The sequence below is a fragment of the Plectropomus leopardus genome, chromosome 11 (genome assembly GCF_026936395.1).
Source record: "Plectropomus leopardus strain MGB_pleo_1.0 chromosome 11, ASM2693639v1, whole genome shotgun sequence".
In the NCBI taxonomy this organism is placed as follows: domain Eukaryota; kingdom Metazoa; phylum Chordata; class Actinopteri; order Perciformes; family Serranidae; genus Plectropomus; species Plectropomus leopardus.
Genome location: NC_142186.1, coordinates 9,493,484 through 9,512,774, shown reverse-complemented (window position 1 = coordinate 9,512,774; position 19,291 = coordinate 9,493,484). Strand labels below are relative to the sequence as shown.

General features: G+C 42.0%; 1 protein-coding gene and 1 long non-coding RNA gene across 2 annotated transcripts in view; one reads left to right on the top strand and one right to left on the bottom strand.

Annotated features, from left to right (window-relative positions):
* The window catches only part of LOC148188201 (uncharacterized), a 63,936-nt gene extending 63,166 nt beyond the window's left edge, over positions 1–770 (bottom strand). The window contains exons 1-2 of the long non-coding RNA XR_015778051.1: positions 683–770; positions 501–574 (exon numbers count right to left, since the gene is read on the bottom strand). This is a non-coding gene — a long non-coding RNA (uncharacterized LOC148188201). The remainder of the gene's footprint in view (positions 1–500; positions 575–682) is intronic.
* Positions 771–3,007: 2,237 nt separating this feature from the next.
* Positions 3,008–19,046, top strand: sall3a (spalt-like transcription factor 3a). The gene is made up of 4 exons (XM_042490592.2): positions 3,008–4,373; positions 12,946–16,095; positions 16,607–16,944; positions 17,391–19,046. Exons 1-4 carry the CDS (start codon positions 4,292–4,294, stop codon positions 17,820–17,822), a joined length of 4,002 nt encoding a protein of 1,333 aa, XP_042346526.1. The 5' UTR covers positions 3,008–4,291; the 3' UTR covers positions 17,823–19,046.
* Positions 19,047–19,291: the final 245 nt, after the last annotated feature.

Below are 19,291 nucleotides of genomic sequence, written 5' to 3'. Positions count from 1 at the left end.
ACTATGATTAATTCCCAGGAGATTTAAAAAATGCCAATATATATCATAAAAATAATAATAGAGTCACTGTAAAGCCAATAATGAGTTCCAATCCAACAGGAATAATTTAGGACAATGGAGCAACCTGTCTTAAGGGATACTGTTATTATGATCATCCAATAGCAGGAGAAAAAAAAAGTTACAAGTCGCCTCTGATTGGTGCAGATAGACGCCCCAGCAGTAGCCATAGGCTGCCATAGGCTGCTATATTAGCCTGCGGTGTGTGTAAATGCGTCTTGGCACCAGTTGCGGCGGCGCAAAGACGTCTGATTGGACACTGACGCACGGGACGCAGTTTTCAGACTGCGCTACTTCGGCGGTCTAATCACACGCTTTACCAGCCGAACAAAATATCTGAATAAAATAGCAGGTTCTTCAACGATATCTGAAGGAGAACTTTAGTCTGTTCTACAATAGCGCACAGCGACAAAATAAATAAATAAATTGCGAGCGTCATTTACCTCTCGGTGTCTTCTTCACGGTCCGGCCTCCCTTCGCGGTATCCGCAGTGAAAGACAGATAACCTCACGGCAGACTGCAGAGTGGGAGAGAGGAGGAAAGGAAAAGGAGAGGAGTTCTTTACACAAGTGCAGTTCATGATGCAGAGAGGGCCGGTGGAGAAGCCAAGTAGCCTTTTTCTTACCTTGCGACACAGATCCAGAGGGGGTGAAATGGGTAAAAATGGTTGTTTGGGTGATTACACGTTTCTCCTCTCCTCCTCTCCCACCCTCCCCCTCCCCTCCATCCCTCCCTCCTCCCCACCACCATCACCACCACACCTCTCCTCCACCAGCAGCACTCTCCCCTCTCTCGGTGAATAGAGAGAGTGGCCCCGTTGGAATAGCCTCTATGGGGCTCCAGCTATGCAGCAAAACAGTCCTCGTCCTTTAAGGTTAAAAGATACCTCTGGGGCGCATCCGGTGTGAGCTGTGCCATAAAACAAACCTGCACTTTTACTTCTCCACTGCTGACAATTAAAAAGCGATTTATTTGATTTTTTTGATTTGTTTGTTTTCCAAATTAATAGTCATTTTAATAGTTCCATTGGATTGTGGCGCATTCCCTTTAATCCACTATCATGTTATGTTTTTTTAAAAAAAATATGGGGTTGCTTTTGAGGAAGAATTGCAGGTTTTGTACAGATTAAATCAAACAAAACCTTTCTGTTTATCAAAAAAAGCCACCCCAAATTAATTACTTTCCCAGAACTCCAAGCTTTTTGGCAAACCTGATCACTCTGGATCATCCTCTCTCCCTCCCTCTGTCTCTCTCTGTGTGTGTGTGTGTGTGTGTGTATGTGTATAGTCTATACCGGATTAAATGGCACCTCGTCTTAAATGGCACCTTGCCTCGTTTCCCCTCTCCTTTCATCATCAGCAAAATAAAGATTAGGCCTACAGAGGAGATTGTAAAGGCTCGCCTTTAGAGGCGCGAGGGATCTTCATTCCTCCGCCTTTGTGATGATATTGATGATGATGATGGCCAAGTGGACAGTTTGATTTTTGTGTGGCGAGCTAGTTATAAAGAATCAATATTATATCAAGGGGGTAACTTTGGTGATAAAGGACTTCAGCCACTCTGGCTATTCATCATAAGTCTGTAGCAAGCAGATAGGTCAAAAGAAATTATATTGCTCTAAAGAGTGTGTCTCCTTATCTCTCAGTACCAGGGGAGTGGAGGACACGCCGATCGATACAGTAGCTGCCGTATACTCCTTGCAATTATCAATAGCTGATTTTGTCTTCCTGGGGCTGCATCTATTAATACCAGATAATAACAGTCTTTTGGACATAACTTCTAAAGGGGGATGATGGAAGGAGAAGGAGAGGAAGAGGAAGGTAGGGAGAAAAAAGAAAGTTTGCTCATAGGACGACCTTGTTGTCAACAGATTTGTCTCCCATATGAGGTGCACTCAGGGGAATAGACAAGTCAAACAGACAAGAGGGAGAGGGAGGGGGAGGGAAGAGGGGGGAGCCCCCCCCCCCAAACTGAAAAAAAAAGCTCTAGATCTATCCTTACAGTAAAATTGTTTCAAATTATTTGTAAAATAATCACGTTTTAGGCGTTGGAACAAGAAATAAACATAACAATAATATTTCTAGTATCATCTTTAATAATTAATAATATTACAACCAAGATTTGTGCAATTTAAAAACCTATGTGATAAACTGTGACGTTTGAAAAAAATAACCGAATAAAAAATGTCCATATGTGGTGTTTATCATAACAATTACGCACGTTTTTCCTACTTATTTACATGCCAGCCGGCCTCTTAATCCATTCAATCCCTTCCCCATTAATGTGACCCCATGCAGTAAGAGATTTTAATGCAAATAGGAATGCAAAGTAAAGGGTTAATTTGTTTATTCAGCACCACAATGAGCTGGTGTGAATGCACAACATCGTTTCTCTTTTTCACGTTTTAATTTTACGCAAGAAGATAGAGGGGGAAAAAAAACAAATTTTAAGTATATATTATATGTATATAAAGTATAAAAAATATATCATATCATGTTTATGGTGTTTTAAATATGTCTGTTTTACATGACACTATAATATATATATATATATATATATATATATATATGTGTGTGTGTGTGTGTGTGTGTGTGTGTGTGTGTGTGTATAAAATTGTGATTATTGTCTCAAACTGCATATCCAGTGGTTGCCACCGTGCGTAAAATGCCCATAAACTAGAAATAAAGTTAACATAAAGGGGGGAAGTTGTGATGGAAAGCCTACCGTGGAGCCACAAAATCGCCGCTCTCATAAAAAAAAAATACTCTACGAGATTAATATGACAGGCTATCCCTTACAGGCGGTGGCTGCTAAGAGCTGTGAGATATTATATGATGGGAGGTCAAATCTGGGTGTTCACACTGGAGTCTGAGGACGATCCATTGAACAGCAACGTGGTGGTACATCCTAGTGGTGGCTGAAAGCAATGGGCTGAACCTCTGCTTGGGGGTTAACTCTCACACACAGCGCAGTCCCCTACACACACGGAGCCATGCCCAACACCGAGAGACCGATAGCGCGAGTGGTCTGCCAGAAGATAACTCCAAAGTTGGCTTCGGTATGAGCCCGCGAGCCGAGCGAAGGGGAAAGGCACTGACTGATGATTTAATTTGGAAAACAAGCCGTGTTTGAGTGTTTGGCCACTAGATATCAAGAAAAAGGTACTTTTTTTTTGGAGAGCGCACCGAAGCGAAGGCGCAACCGGGAGCTAAAACACGGCGAGAGGAGGACGAGGGGGGACTCCATCGCGATCAGAAAGCACCGACTTCTCTTTTTTCGGGAGTTTTTGATCACATTGAGGTGTTGTGAGTGAGAGGGGGGACTGCTGTTGATCGCGTGTCTCGGAAGAGGCGCGTCAAAGTTTGGAGCGGAGCTGCGCTGTTAGAAGAAAAAAACTGGTAACAATTTACTGTTATTGTCAAGAACTTTGCTCGTCCACTTTCCGGTTATCGAGGTCGAACCGCAGCTACTTTACCGGAAACATGTCCATCAAGAGAAAACTTTTAAGCCATCTCAGAGACTGTAAACATCGCTTCATTTAAATCCAATTCAGAAGGAGGTGTTCAGCTTCGGCAAAACAAAAAAAAGTTACCCAGAGAGAGAAAGCACGAGAACTGAGCCAAGATCTCGAGACTTTATGAGAAGTTGTGATGTAAACCGGGATCATAAAGGTCACAGTGATGAAGATGAGAGATAGTCGGAGAAGAAATCCTCAGCACTTGTGAGCCAGTGCGCTTCATGAGAGGAGGGGAGAAAGGAGCCTGGCGTGAAGACCCCCCCCGTGAGCCGGGCATAACAAGAGATTTGGTGTGTTGTGTTGTGTTGTTGGGGGAGGCTGGATAGTAAAGAGAAAAGAGACGGATAAAGTCTGAGAGTGAAGCGGCTAATTGCTTAGTCCGTCCCTCATTACCATATCCAATGCGCGTCCGCTGGACTCTAGCCAATCCTCCCCACCTTCACACGGTGCCATTAATCGCGAGGCATTATTCACTATCGTAATTATTATACCGACATGCGCAATCCAACGCACAGCAACAGCAGCGGCGGCAGCAACACTGGCTAATTTCTTATATTTTTTTTCTTCTTCTCTTCTCCCCCCTCTCTCCGCTAACAGACTATTTGCGAACTTTTTTTGAGTGTGTTGATTCATTCGCTCTTCGCTGATGTATCTGCAAAACGCAGAGACATCACGGAGCGCAAAAGCAGCAGCACCGCCAGCACTGACGCCAGCAGCATGTCCCGACGCAAGCAAGCCAAGCCGCAGCACCTCAAGTCGGACGAGGATCCCGCACTAGCCGGAGTGATTTCTGAGCACGGTGAGTGGATCTGATCAGCTGAGGTCTCTTCTTTCAAACAGACAACTTCCCCTCTCACAGCTCTGCTTTTCACTAGTGTTGTCTTTTCACTTCACCCTGTTTTAGGGGCTTTAAAACTTATTTAAGTTGTACCTCAAATGAAAACTCGTTTGGATTTTGTTGGATTATGGCTGGATTTTATTTTTTAAATATAAATGTATATAATTTTTAATAAATCGAGTATGATACAGTTATAAGTTCGTTCTAAAAAGGCATGGAAGTGTACGATTCTCGTTTAAGAAGTTGTGTGTTTGTTTTATTCCCAAACATCGGTTGAACCTGCAGCTCGTGCAGGCTGCACCACATTATCGGCTGCTGGCTGAGAGGTGACTTTTAAGATTAATGTAACTAATGCATATATTCATTTATAACACTTTGCGGCATTTTTTATTAGTGCATGTGCTGGAGGCCTTTTTTTTAACAGACCTGTTATGAAATAGAATTAATTCTGAATTATATTTTAAAAATCGGAGTTTTTTTTTTTTTTAAATACGTGTTTGAAATCTTATACAATTGACTTTGAATGTGCATGTGCGCGCACTGAAATGTATGCACAAACGTGCATACACACACGATTTTAGAGGTAAAAAAAAATACATTCTCTTATAGCTGTAAAATTCCTAATTCCGAGGATATAAAAGTAAATGATACAACTGTGTAAATATATATTTTTATTACTATTTAAAAAAAATAGAAACAAAACCGATTAAATTTAATTTTGACATTTAATTTTGCTTAGTTTCTTATCCCTCAGCGCCTGTCTGGCTCTCCGAGGAGCAAACTGCGGATTCTGTTGCAGGTCGAAGCCTTGTTTTGTTATGGAAATGTTTTTGTTTACCCCCCTCACATAAATTTAGCACACTTGATTTGTTCCCTTTTGCCCACAACGTCGACAAGATCGGTTGACAGGGCTCGTCCTCGCCATGTGGGGGGAAAAAGGGCTCATTCATCTTTTATTCTGTACTCAGCCTTTTGCGCAATAAAACGATCATTATAGAGCTAAAGTCACATCTTAAGCAAGGCGTAGTGCTGAAGGAATTACAGGAACATCTCGATAACTGTAGGATTAATATCATTCTTACTTTATAATGCAAAAATCATATTATAAATTCTTGTTTTTAATTTACAATTCTTTGAAATGATAGTATTTTTAATTGCTCTATTTTATAAAGGCATTTTGCAATAAATGTACATGAAAATAGTATATTATATATGAGGAATAAGATAATTTAATTTCAAATTTTATATAATTTGAATAAACACTAATCACAATGCAGTTTTTACTAATGATATCATCACTTTACCTGCATTTTACTTCAAATGATGTATTTCTTTTTGGGCATCCATAAAGCTTGGTACTCACAAATCACTGCTATTATTTGTCCTTCACTATCTAGGCTCATGTTGACCAGCACACACACTCTTTCACACTCTCTCTCTCACACACACACACTTTGCAGGGCTACTTTTACAATAGAAATGCCTGATGTAATCTCTGGGGAGCAGCTCTCTTTGCATGGGGAAATGTTGGTGTGAGTGTGTGGGGGCAAACTGATGACTCTTGGCTCTTTTGTCCGATTTACTCTGTTGATTTTTGTAATTTCAGGCCGATTCACATTTGAACACAAACATTGTTGTACCGCTGAGATAACCTTTGCCAGATTTTGGTCAGAGATACGAAACATCCATCAGGTTGCTCTCCTGTAGGATCGTGGAATGAAAAGTGAGCTTTCTTTTCATAAAGTAAAATTGTTAAGTATTAACACACATTTAGTATTTCATTTAAAAATCATTTTGGCAATTTGGGATACAGAAAACATTAAGACGGATCCACCAAAAGAGGAAATAAGTGTAGAATAAGGAGAAATCTATACACACTTTCTACATTTTAACGCACACCTTCCTACATGCATGAGTAGCTTTAAAACAAACACACACACACACTGTGTTGTGGGTAACATATAGCATCTACGCCATTGTGCTTAAGACTGGAAGTGGCCGTGGAATGTTCTTGCCTGTCCTCGTTGGAGCACTATACAGGCTCACTTGTTTTCAGGACAGACATTGCAGCGAAACAATCCCAAGCCTTTGGCAGAGCACACTGAGCCCATACACACTTAGATAAACCTAATAATACCATGTCTCATCCAAAGCCACCTTATAGACAAGCTACAAATGTCAGACTGTCGGTGTATCATTGCAGCATGATCACATTCTCCGCTGCCTGTCGCCGTGGTGCAGCTCCTGACGACACTATCGATCGCTGGCCTTGACAAATCATTGCATATAATGTCGAAGGAATTCAAAAGTTCCAATCGTCAGTCGCTGCTTGATTCGGACTTAAAATCCATATGTGTTTGGGGGCTGGCGGGAAAGAGAAAGTCAAGCTTTTGAGCAAATTGTGCTCAAGGACACACTGTCCGTAGCAAATTTCATCAAAATAGACATTCAACAAGAAAATCAGCACACAATTTTAGGAGGCTCTGATGTAAACTTCTACTTGTGTGTTCACTTTTTTTTCTCCAAATCTTCATTTTCATCTGATTTTTGTATATGATTTTTGGGCCACTGCAGCTCAGTGGGCACCTCTTGAATGTGCTGCATCCCTGAAAAGATGAAAAACTAAAATCATGTGCCAACAAGCCCTTGTCTGGCATATCACCCCCCCCCCAGGCCTTCCGGACACTTGCCCCCTGGGGGCATGGGGGTTGTGTGTGTGTGTGTGTGTGTGTGTGTGCATGTGTGTTAGGATGGGGAAAGGAAGAGGAAGGAGGGGGCTCTGCTTAGGAGTGCTTTTATAAAGCTTGCTGACTTAACCTTTGTCTAGCCCCGGCCAGCCAGGTCCTGCCGCTAGATGTCAAGCTCCTTGTACAATTAGAACATGTGTGCCGTTGACCTTGGCAGCACAGCTTACTCGTGTCCTAGAAAGTGTGAACAGCGACGGGCTTTTCATCTCGCCACAACCTCCTCTGCATCCAGTGTCTTTGAAGGTGTGCATGTGTGGGAGGCGTTGGTGTACATTTTCCACTTTTGCTTTCTTATTTAGAGGAAATTTCAAATGTTACATTTCCCCAGATATGGACGGAGGTGTACAGGATCAATTTCAACAAAGAAAAGTAATTACATATTATTAGTTTTATATTATTGGTTGTAAAAATTGTACTTTCTACATCTTAGGAGACACCTCTGGAAAGACATTTCGGTCATGCTTTCACTGAACAGGTGGACGACCACAAACATGGTTTCAGTTTTCATTTTTGATGCTTTATTCACACACATATTCACATTTACAGTCTTTTCTGAATTTTTAAACACTCTCACATGTGTTACATTTTCCTTTCTCTGAAACCTGTTTGAGGCAGGAATGTATGTAGCCACGAGGTGCAAAAAATATATATAATAAAGTGAGGAAATCCCCACTGACAGTGACAACATGGTTCCCCTGCAGTGGGGCTCTGTTTGGCTTTTGTTTTAATCCCCTCTCACCATTGGGTTGCAGGCCTCTGGACCACCCACATAGTTGTGCCAAAGATGTCTTCAAGAAGGCACTCAAATATGGCTGCGTCCTAATTACTGCTCAGCACTGAAAACACACATAAACAAGTAATATCCTGATTGAGAGGAAGGACTTGACAGGACTCTTTAACATTGAACAAAACGGCAGATTTTTGCGGATTTGAGAGAGAGCTAACAAGTCATCAGCTGAAGAGGTGCATTTGGTCATTAGTGCTCTTTCTGAAGGTGATTTGGTTTGTGTGTGTTTAGGTGATTTTAGCACTGATTTGTTCAGAAAGTAGAGTCAGCTAAGATGTTGCAGTTTGTGTGTGGAAAAAAAGTTGAATCTTTTTTAAATAGAAAATTTAGATCTAAACATTTAAATTTAACTGAAACAAATAAACAGAGTGTATTAAATATGTCTTTGGCCTGCTGAGCAGTGAGCGTCCATTAGATCCTAAATCCTCCTCCTCATCTCGAGCTCTTCTCTAAATCCACAGCCAGACACAGAGAGCCATCTTGACGGGCGACACAGTCATCTGGACAGAGTGCCGTCATTGAATACTGTATTGCGAATGCTTACACAAACAAATCGTTAATGTTTTGGCTGCTCAACATCTGCAGGCAATGACAAAGGCCTCTCTGTTAGTGCAGATATGACTGTACCACTCTGCAGCAGGGCTGACCAGGCCGATGACACACACGCACGCACACACGCACGAACACACACACACAGAGCTGTGCTGAGGACGCTCGAGCCTCTGCAGATCTGAGGATGCACAGGATCACTCGAGGAGATGCTTTATGGAAACAGAGACATTACTGTCCAGAAAATGTGTATGAAAAATATCACTTTTAAGGGATCTGCTAGTTTAAAAAATACATGCAAATATTAATAGATACAAATAGATGAATTAAACAGATTTAGTCATTTTGAAATGGGAATTAACACTTTGCACAAAAGCGCAAAATTATGAGTGGAATTTGAATGTAGCAGTGAAAAGCAGCAGTGCACACGCGCACAGTCCAAATAGTTTTTTGTCATATCAACTTAAATATGAAAAAAAATAAATAATGGCTTAAATAATTAATTTCTTAGAGAATAGAGTGGTGGATGTGTGATCAAAGAATTCCAAAATTGTTGAACCCAGCAGGCCTCTTTTTTTCCGCCCTCCCCTCCCATCTTGGGCAGGACCTCCAGTGATGCATCTCTCTTTAAGGATCCTAAGTTATCCCCAGATGCTTGAAAAGAATGCATTTTAAAGGGGCAGAAGGAGGGGCGGTTCTAGTAAGATGTAAGTGCAAGCCCTTTTGGGATATTACTGTTCTTACTGTCGGTATTAATGTTAATTAAAAGCTCACACAATTTGAGGAAGAGGTTTGAAGATGAAAATAGTTTAAATGTAAGAGAAAAAAGGGAGACACCAATGACCTTAACACACAATAGATGTTACCAGTGTCACTGTCTGTGTGTGTGTGTTCATTAAGTGAATCTGGAAATTGTTAACAGTGGAGCAAATTTGTAATTGCTCAATGCTTCGCTCAATGCCCAGCTCTGTGGCTTTCACAGAATCAGTGGAAAGCATGAATACCTCATCTGATATAATATGTCAGATTAGCGGTTTCAGTTAGCATGCCAAAGATTGCTGAGCGAGATAGTGGACACACAGATTCAATGTCCACAATCCCCTCTATTGAGTGCGTTCAGCTTAATATTTGCATCTGGGTAAATGAAGACTCTTAAAGGAATGAAAAACGGATTGGATTTTTTTTTATCCTTTCCTTTCTCATCCTATAGGAAAATCAATACCCCCCACACACACACACACACACAGACACACCACAGACACACAGACACACACACAGATTTTTTTCACTGTCTTACACACGCATAAAAACACAAAATGTCGCCTTTACACAGCTGCTCAACACGATGGCACCCCACTGTTTCAGCACAGAATGGTGATTTTGAATGCAAATTGTATTATTTTGAGCTCACTTGCATGTGTGTTATGATATTTCCAACAAAAGCATAAAGATAATTAAGTGGCACACTGGTGTGGCCTGTATTGAAATATTAAGTAATTACAGCAGTGTGAAAACAAGCAGAAACCACAGCAAAATCCCACATCTGCATCACTGAATGGCTTCTTAAATCTTTTAAAATTGGCAGTGTGCACATGTTTGAATGAGTCAGTGTTAAGCGATTAAAGGCATAAAATTCTTCACAATATATCTTTAATTGTGCTTGATATGAGTGTTACAAAAACACTGAAAATGCCAAGTTGGAAGGATATTTTCAAATTAAATTAAAAAAAACCTTGATTTTTAAATTAGGGAAAATAACAATTTCTGACTATTTTAGGTAAGAAAATTCATCTCTTAAAAGGGTAATATTTGAAAATAGAGGCCTGTGCAAACACACTTATACACACTAGTTATTTATTCTCCAGCAACAGCAAAAAGCATGTGTATGCTGCATTTTTTTAGGTGTTTATTTCAATACGTAATTTGTGTATGGTCTTTGTCTGTCTATGTGTGTGGAAAAACGTGTCTCAGTGTGTGTGTGAGGTCAGAGGCATACAAAGGCCCCCACTTGTAATTGTATGAATGAATAAAAGAGATTGACAGTAATACCATTCTAATAACTAATCAGCTCAACACAATGCCTACTCATTTGCGTTGACCTTTCAACCCCCAATTATGGAAATGAGTTCTGCTGTCCGCTGCTGGGCTAAGGAGATTTTTAGCCTGCTGTCACGTGTCTCTGACATTTCCAGCCACTTGCTCCTTTTCACTTGTGGTAAATAATGTAGTTTATAATGGAAATTAAGTAAATTATCAAGGTTTTTTTTTTTGTTTTAATGGTATTTTTACACTGAGTCTGCTGACTTGTGACAGGAAAATCAAGGAGGGAGCTGACATTGATTTTGCAAAACAAAAATAATGCACAATCCAAAATGAAAGTATTTTACAATTTAATTTCCTTTAAGTTGTTTTTATCAGTTTTCTTTTCAATTTAACCTGGCTCTATACATGATTAAGTAAAATAATATCTTGTTTTGTCAGCCCTTCCCCCAGTGAGGATGAGAACACGGAGCCTGTCCAAAGCCTTTCTGTTGATAATTAATTAACTTACAGACACCAGACCTGGATAGCGCATGCCCCCTTTGGCCCCGAAATTACAGGAGGAGTGATGAATTTCTTTACTAATGAGTCACTGTAATTGGCACAAATGCTTAATGTCTGCCTCGCCATGGCTCGCTCTGGGTTAACCTTTGAAATGAGCATAAGCACTGTATGAATCTCATGATTACTCACATGCAAGACACAGAAAGACCTTTAATGTTGAGTAAACATGTGCAGTCTGTAATGTGCTGTATTTTTTTACAGAGTTTTTAGAGGTAACATCATTCATGACACATCTCTTACATCCAGAGCTCAGGCCTGCTGGCCTATTGGATGAGTTGCACTTGTATAAATTGTGACAAATGTGTATATATGTAATCAATTACTCATGTTTTGTGTGTGTGTGTGTGTGTGTGTGTGTGTGTGTGTGCATGTTAAGATAAAGAGTCACATAATTTACATATAATTACAAACCTATTTTTTGCTCATATGCCCCCTTTTTTTTAAAAGAATTATTAACTCACCTATCAACCTAACCCTGTCTTACAGCTTTTTAGAGTGACTAACTGCAATAAATCACTTTTATTTGCAATAATGCCTATGAAATTGTCTTAATTTTATTTTTTTTAACGGTGTAAATCGTATATTCAAAAGTTTAATTTGTAGATAAATAGTTATATTACCAGATATATGCTGGGTCTTTGAGTGTAAACTGAACAGGAGACTGAAATAAAGTATGCGCAAGGTGCTGTGGCAGTGATTGAGCACACTTTCCAGTCGTAATGAAAGGGAAATGTGTATACAGCCTCAAACAACACGCACACACACACACACACACGCACACACACACACACCAAGTCTAACTGTGCTACAGCACAAAAAATAAATATACAAGGGAGGCCATTTTTACATGGTTTTGATCAGGTGTGAATTGGGTCCATGCTCAGAGCTTGTGTCGGCTTGTTTGACTCTTGATGGTTGTACGTGGAAGAGGAAGTGGCTTCCTACAACTGTGATTAAACATGTGTAACTAATCAGAGACTTTGCTGCCATGGCACTAGCATGTAATTTGTTGAGTCTTATTTCAGAGAGCATGGGAGAAGGAGAGAGAGAGACAGACAGACAGAGAAAGAGGAAAAGTAACGCTGGGAGTTTTGTAGCTACAAGGTTTTGTATTTCCAAAACATTTTATAAAACATTTCAGTGGGCATATTTTTAATTAAAGATATGTATATTTTTGAAGGGCCTAATTTAACAGTAAAAAAGAAAATGCAGAAAATGTTTAATAGATTCAAATGATCTCCACTTTCACTTTTGTCAACACAGTTTTCCTGACATCATAACAGAAGAGTGCCCCAATATAGAGTCCCTTGCTTAGATTCAGGGCTAACGTATTACCTTTGCAGCGCTAAATGAAAAGGCCCAGGCATTTGAAATTCAGGTGGAATGGAAATGACTGGGCTTGATAGCAGAGGGGAATCCTAATGGGGCCATCAAAGTCCTGATTTGTACCCAACAGATGAGGCAGCTGTGAATTGTATGAAATATTGGAAATCAATAGGTTCTATGGAATTTCATTAAGCGGCAGTATCCACAATTGATAGGCCCTCATAATTTGATGGATTGCACAAAGAAAATTATTAGCTGGCTCTATGGAGAGGGTGTGAATGCACAAACCTGGGTCTTGAGAATTGGTGAACTAGGGCAATTTGTTCAGAGCAAAAAAAAGAAAAAAGAATATTGATTTTGGTTATGTTAAAAGAGAGAAAAAAATCAAAGGTTAAATCTTTGCAGCACTGCACTGCAAAATATGTGTGGATTCTTTATTGATTATTTATTCATTAATTCTTCTGTTTTTTGCTCCCTCCTCCTTCTTTCCTACTCCCCTGACCCCCTCCCCTCTCTTTAGCCCGAGGTGAAGTGCTGGATGATGCCGACAGCGGGAACGAGAGCCGTAGCGGCAGTGAGGAGACGCATGTATGTGAAAAGTGTTGCGCTGAGTTCTTCAAGTGGTCAGACTTCTGTGAACATTTAAAGAGTTGCACCAAAAACCCCCTGGTGCTCATAGTGAATGACAATGAGAACACACCTAACCCCTCCCAAGAGTACCCTGCAGAGCTCTCCCCTGTACCCAGCAGCCCCAGCGAGCAGGCTGACAGCGAGGACCCCAGGGAGGGCAACCACAGTCCTGCTGGTGAGGGGGATGACATCCCAGAGACAGCAACCTTAAATGGGGTCAATGTCCTAGAAAAGGAGGACGAGCCGATGGAGCTCGAGCTTTCACCAGAGAAAAACATGGATCCTGAAGAGAGAGATGTGACGTCCCCTGAGCCAGACGGCTCCCTACCTCAGCTCAATGATGTCGTCCCCTCTACTGTTACAAGCTACACCATGCCAAGCACCAATGTTACCTTGGAGACCCTGCATGGCACCCGGGTCGCCGTTGCCCAGTTTTCACAGAGTGTCAGGGCGGCAGCGGGCAGTGGGGTTTCCACCATGGCTATTCCCATGATCCTGGACCAGCTGATGGCCCTCCAGCAGCAGCAGATACACCAGCTGCAGCTGATTGAGCAAATACGCAGTCAGGTGGCTCTTATGAACAGACAGTCTGCCTCACAGCCTGCTCTAAACCACCTTCACAGCAACGCTGCGGGAAACCAGGGGTCTGTATCGTCCTGCGCCCCTCCTGTTGCTAGTCAGCTCCAACTACACAACTTCATCACTCCCCCTGTCCATCAGCTGCCTGTGAGGTTGCCGGCCACTCTCAGCGGTCAAGGCCCTTCACCCCTGACCTCAGCAATAGAAGGGCCCCTCTCACAAACACCACAAAGTAGCACTCAGCAGTCTAACCCTTCAGTACCCAGCACATCCTCAAATAACTCGGTGTTTCCTTCACCCAGTGGTACAGGACTGTCATCTTTACTTCCCTCCTGCTCATCCTCAGCCACTAACAACAATATTAGCACTAGTAGTAGTGTAGCAGGAGGTGGTGGCATCAGCAGCAGCTCAGCTCTCCCCAGGAACTCCACAACCCCTCCCTCGCTCAGCCACAGCGGCCTCCTGAGCTCTGCCTCCAGTCTACCGCTGATACCTCACAGCTCATCCAGCAGTGTTATCTTCCCCAACCCGCTGGCCAGCATAGCAGCCACAGCCAATGCGCTCGACCCCCTCTCCGCTCTGATGAAGCATCGCAAGGGGAAGCCCCCAAATGTGTCTGTGTTTGACACTAAGCCCAGCTCCGAGGACCCCTTCTTCAAGCATAAGTGTCGCTTCTGTGCCAAGGTGTTTGGCAGTGACAGCGCCCTACAAATCCACCTGCGGTCACACACTGGAGAGAGGCCCTACAAATGCAACATATGTGGCAACCGCTTCTCCACCAAGGGAAATCTGAAAGTCCACTTCCAGAGGCACAAAGAGAAATATCCACATATTCAGATGAACCCCTATCCTGTGCCGGAGTACCTGGACAATGTGCCCACAAGCTCAGGCATTCCTTATGGAATGTCTTTGCCCCCAGAGAAACCTGTAACCACATGGCTAGACAGCAAACCTGTCCTCCCCACAGTTCCAACCTCAGTCGGGCTCCAGCTGCCTCCCACGCTGCCGAGCATGATGGGTGGTTTTGGTGAGTCTCCAAGCCTCACGCCGCTCAACAGGTCCCCTCAGAGACCGTCTCCACCTTCAAGCGAGTGTGCATCTTTGTCCCCTAATATCATTATTGACTCTGGCATGACCACTACTTCACCATCCCCAAAACCCAACCTAGGGAGTGATGCACCTCCTCTCTTGAAACCTGAAGGTGTTCTCCTGCCCCCAAGTTGCTCCACAAGGCCAGTAGAGAACACCACCACCACAACTACACTAACTCAAGTGGTCCTTTCCTCTACCGTCACCTCTACCACATCGTCCAACAGTGGCCAGGTCACTGAACCCATCACTAGCCCTAGCTCCAACCCTGTCTCCCATCCTGTCCTTCCCATGCTCTCAGACCAATTTAAGGCAAAGTTTCCATTCGGAGGCCTCCTAGACTCTATGCAAACCTCAGAGACATCAAAGTTGCAGCAGCTTGTTGAGAACATTGACAAGAAGATGACCGACCCAAACCAGTGTGTCATCTGTCATCGCGTCCTGAGCTGTCAGAGTGCACTCAAGATGCACTACCGTATCCACACTGGCGAGAGGCCTTTCAAATGCAAGATATGCGGGCGTGCATTTACTACCAAGGGAAACCTGAAAACACACTTCGGTGTCCATAGATCCAAACCCCCACTCCGGGTCCAGCACTCCTGTCCTATATGTCAGAAGAAGTTCACCAATGCCGTTGTGCTGCAGCAGCACATCCGTATGCACATGGGAGGGCAGATCCCCAACACCCCGGTCCCTGAGAGCCTACAGGAGATGGACACGGACCTCTCCTTTGACGAGAAGAGCTTAGATGCGATGAGTAATTATGATGATGACCTCCTGGATGAAATGGAGCAAGCTATGGAAGATGAAGCTGACTTGAAAGAGGGAGAAGTAGACCCATGTAAACCGTATTCACCTGGCAGCTCCCCACCAACTTCCATCATCTCTAGCATTGCTGCAATGGAAAACCAGATGAAGATGATCGACTCCACTGCCAACATGACCCGTTCATTTGGTCAGAAGCCCACGCAGAACGGCATCAGCTTTGGAGGAGAGACTGACTGCTTTGCCGCTGATTCCCTGTCAGGAGCTGGGGATGCTGAAGGTCAAAGCTTGGGGAGCCCGGCTTTGTCTGAGTCCTCTGGCTCTATGCAGCATTTGTCCCCAGCTCACAGCCATTCTGAGAGCCAGCGATCCAAGTCCCCAGCTACATTCAACAATAATAACAACAGCAGTGCCATGACAGCAGACGAGGGCCAGGAGAACAATGCATCTGGCTTGGCAACAGTGAAGTCGGAAAAATCAGAGACCCCATCTCCGCTTTCTGCAACTGAAGGCACCGGGGCCCTTGACCTGACTGCCACTCAACCTGGCAGGCACTTTATCAAGGAGGAGAGCCACTTCAGCATGCTGTTTCTAAATAGAGATCGAGGTGTGTATGTGCAAAGTCAACCAAAATGCAATGCATTACATCAAGTGAATTAAATATCTATATAGATTTAATGTCTGGTTATAATTAAAATCAATGCACTCATGATGACAATACGTACATAATATAATGTAAATTATGTATATTATAATATCATATAATATATAATATCAGGAAATATGATATGACATGATATATGATATGATATGATATGATATGATATGATATGATATGATATGATATGATATGATATGATATATGATATGATATGATATATTGATAGCCAGAAATTAAATTACCAAATATAATTAATTAAATAAATAAATATAACAAAATATGTTTTAAAAATATTCACACATTTTCTGAATACATAAATGAAGAAACTTTTCATTTATATATATATATATGGTTTCTACAGAAAAATGTAATTTGTACATTTTTGAGTATGACCTATTCAGTCATCTTGTGTCATATGATCAGCAATCTGATGCTAATATGACTTCTTCTTTTTCAGGGCTGAGCACTCCCAATTTGGCCAGCACTGCATCAAACATGATTAAAATGGAGATGAATGGCCACGGCAAGTCGGTGTCACTGAGCGACAACTCTCACATGCCCGTGGGCATCCAGGTCCCTGCCGCAGCGCCGCAGACCACCATGAGCCCCAGCATCAACCCCATGTTGGCTCCCCCACCTCCTCGACGCACTCCGAAGCAGCACAACTGCCACTCGTGTGGGAAGAATTTCTCTTCAGCCAGTGCTCTGCAAATCCACGAGCGCACACACACTGGGGAGAAACCTTTTGCCTGCTCTATTTGTGGAAGGGCTTTCACCACTAAGGGCAATCTGAAGGTACAAGGCAGTTTATTACAGCATCTATTAGAATTTTACAGAAATGGGGTCATTGTGGTTAAAAAGATGCATGCCATGTATGTAACACTCTGAGATTGGTTCCTTCTTGTTTTTTTTACTTCCGTGCCCTTAATGTCAAATTTAGTATCAACAATTATATTGACTATTGAAAATTTTAAAGTATTGAATTAAAGTTAGAAATTCAAGTGTCATGACAACGCTAAGCTGCTGCATACCTTCAAAGAATGCAATCTAATATCAAATTTGAATTCGCCTCAATGTTGAAATTAATGCAAGTTTGTTTTTACATTGATTTTAGCCTTTTCCCTTCCATTCCCATCCATAGAATGTTTGTTTGTAGGCCGATGGTGTGTTTGCCTTGGTAAGATTTGCAGCTCATGATGACACGCTCATGATCTTCCTTTTTATCCTCTTGCTAATTTTAGGTACACATGGGAACACACATGTGGAACAACGCTCCAGCCCGAAGGGGTCGACGACTGTCTGTGGAGAATCCTATGGCCTTGCTGGGCGGAGATGCTATGAAGTTCAGTGAGATGTTCCAAAAAGATCTGGCGGCTCGGGCCATGAATGTCGACCCAGGCTTCTGGAACCAGTACGCTGCAGCCATCACCAACGGGCTGGCCATGAAGAACAATGAGATCTCTGTGATCCAGAACGGGGGCATCACCCAGCTGCCCGTCAGCCTCGGCGGTGCGGGAATCACCTCCCTGGGACCCATGCCGGGAGGACTGGACCGTGTTCACACCGGCAGCAGCCCTCCCATGACGGGCATGGAGAAGGCTGGTCTGGATGTTGGGGCTGCCCGACCCTTCTCTAGATTTATGGAGGAGAACAAAGAGATTGGGATCAATTAAAAAGACTTTTCTGTACTATTCCAAGGTAGGCGTTCAGCAAAGACTAAGAGTCTAACAAGAAGGAGAGACACTGCTGATCCAGTCTGAACTCATGCGTACTATATTATGTACAGATTAAATATTTTTTGTTTGGTTTTGGAAATATAGTATTTAGTATTGATTAGAGGTCTTTGCCTTTCACCCATTCCCTCCTCACTTGATATTTCGCCTATACGAAGAATACTTTGTCTCTTGTTTGAGAATATGTCGTCTTGCAAGATTTGCATGGTACTTATTGGTTTTTATCAGTATGTTTGACTGCTTTTATGACTTCCTTTGAAAACCAGGATCCTGCCTCATTTACGATGGGCAAGCATCTTATCTGGACAGGACTAAAACTGTAAAGATATTTGTTTATAGACAGCCTGTCCTTTGTCTGGCAACCTTGTTTATGATTGCTCTTTTAAATATAAAAGGGCCGTGGATAGACTGAAGAAAAGACTGAAGTATAGTGTTTCTGTGCTCGCCTGATTTTTTTTTCTCATGAACTAGAAAACTTGAAAAAAATAATGTTTGAACTATTTTAATCTTTACATTTAGTCTCCCAGCATTGTCTTATAATATTGTCCTGTGTCTTTAGTATTTATGATATTGACAAAAAAGCGGGTATACAAAAATATATTTAATGGCCCAAGCATTTTATTGATCCATTTCTTTTCTAAACTGCAGGCTTCACTGATGAATATCTCTTTCAATAAAGACAGTATGTCGTTTGAGTTGAACAACAGAGAAAATGGTAGGTTTTATTTGGATATCTGTTGAGACTATATGTATCTCATTACATGGTAAAGAGGCTAGAGATATCCGAAGCTGCTACGACCACAACCCTGCTTTTAACCTTTGTAAAAAGAAAAAAGAAGTGATCCTTTTGAAGAAATATCTATGTATAGAAATACAGACAAATCTAAAACAGGTATGCATATTTTGTATCACATAAAAATAGACATCATGAGTTGAGAGTATTTGTCATGTTTGTGAATGCACTTTTTAAAAACAAGACGTTTTGTCTGTGAGTTACCGTTAACCTTTTGACTGAGCTATCTATCACGTGCTGTTTTCATTGTTTCCAGCGTACCACTCCTACAATTTGCAGAGTCGGTTCTCTGTTATTGCATCTGTGCTACTCGTCAGAGTGCAAACTCATCACTCAATCAAAATCTTCTTGAATAAAAAAAAGACAACAGGTGTGTGTTTGAATGGTTTCCTTATCTGCATCACGTCTTTCCCTTTTTCTGTTTCTCTTTCTTTTATTTCCATACATTAAAACTGATATACCAAATTCATAGTTTAAATCATTTACAAGTTATTGTTATTTATTTGCATATTGTTATCTAAATCTCTCTTTTTTTTCATTGATGCATAATACTTTTTTACTACTTTGGAGCTGAAAGGATTAAGGCAGAAGAAAAGGTTCAAGCAGGAGATCTTGG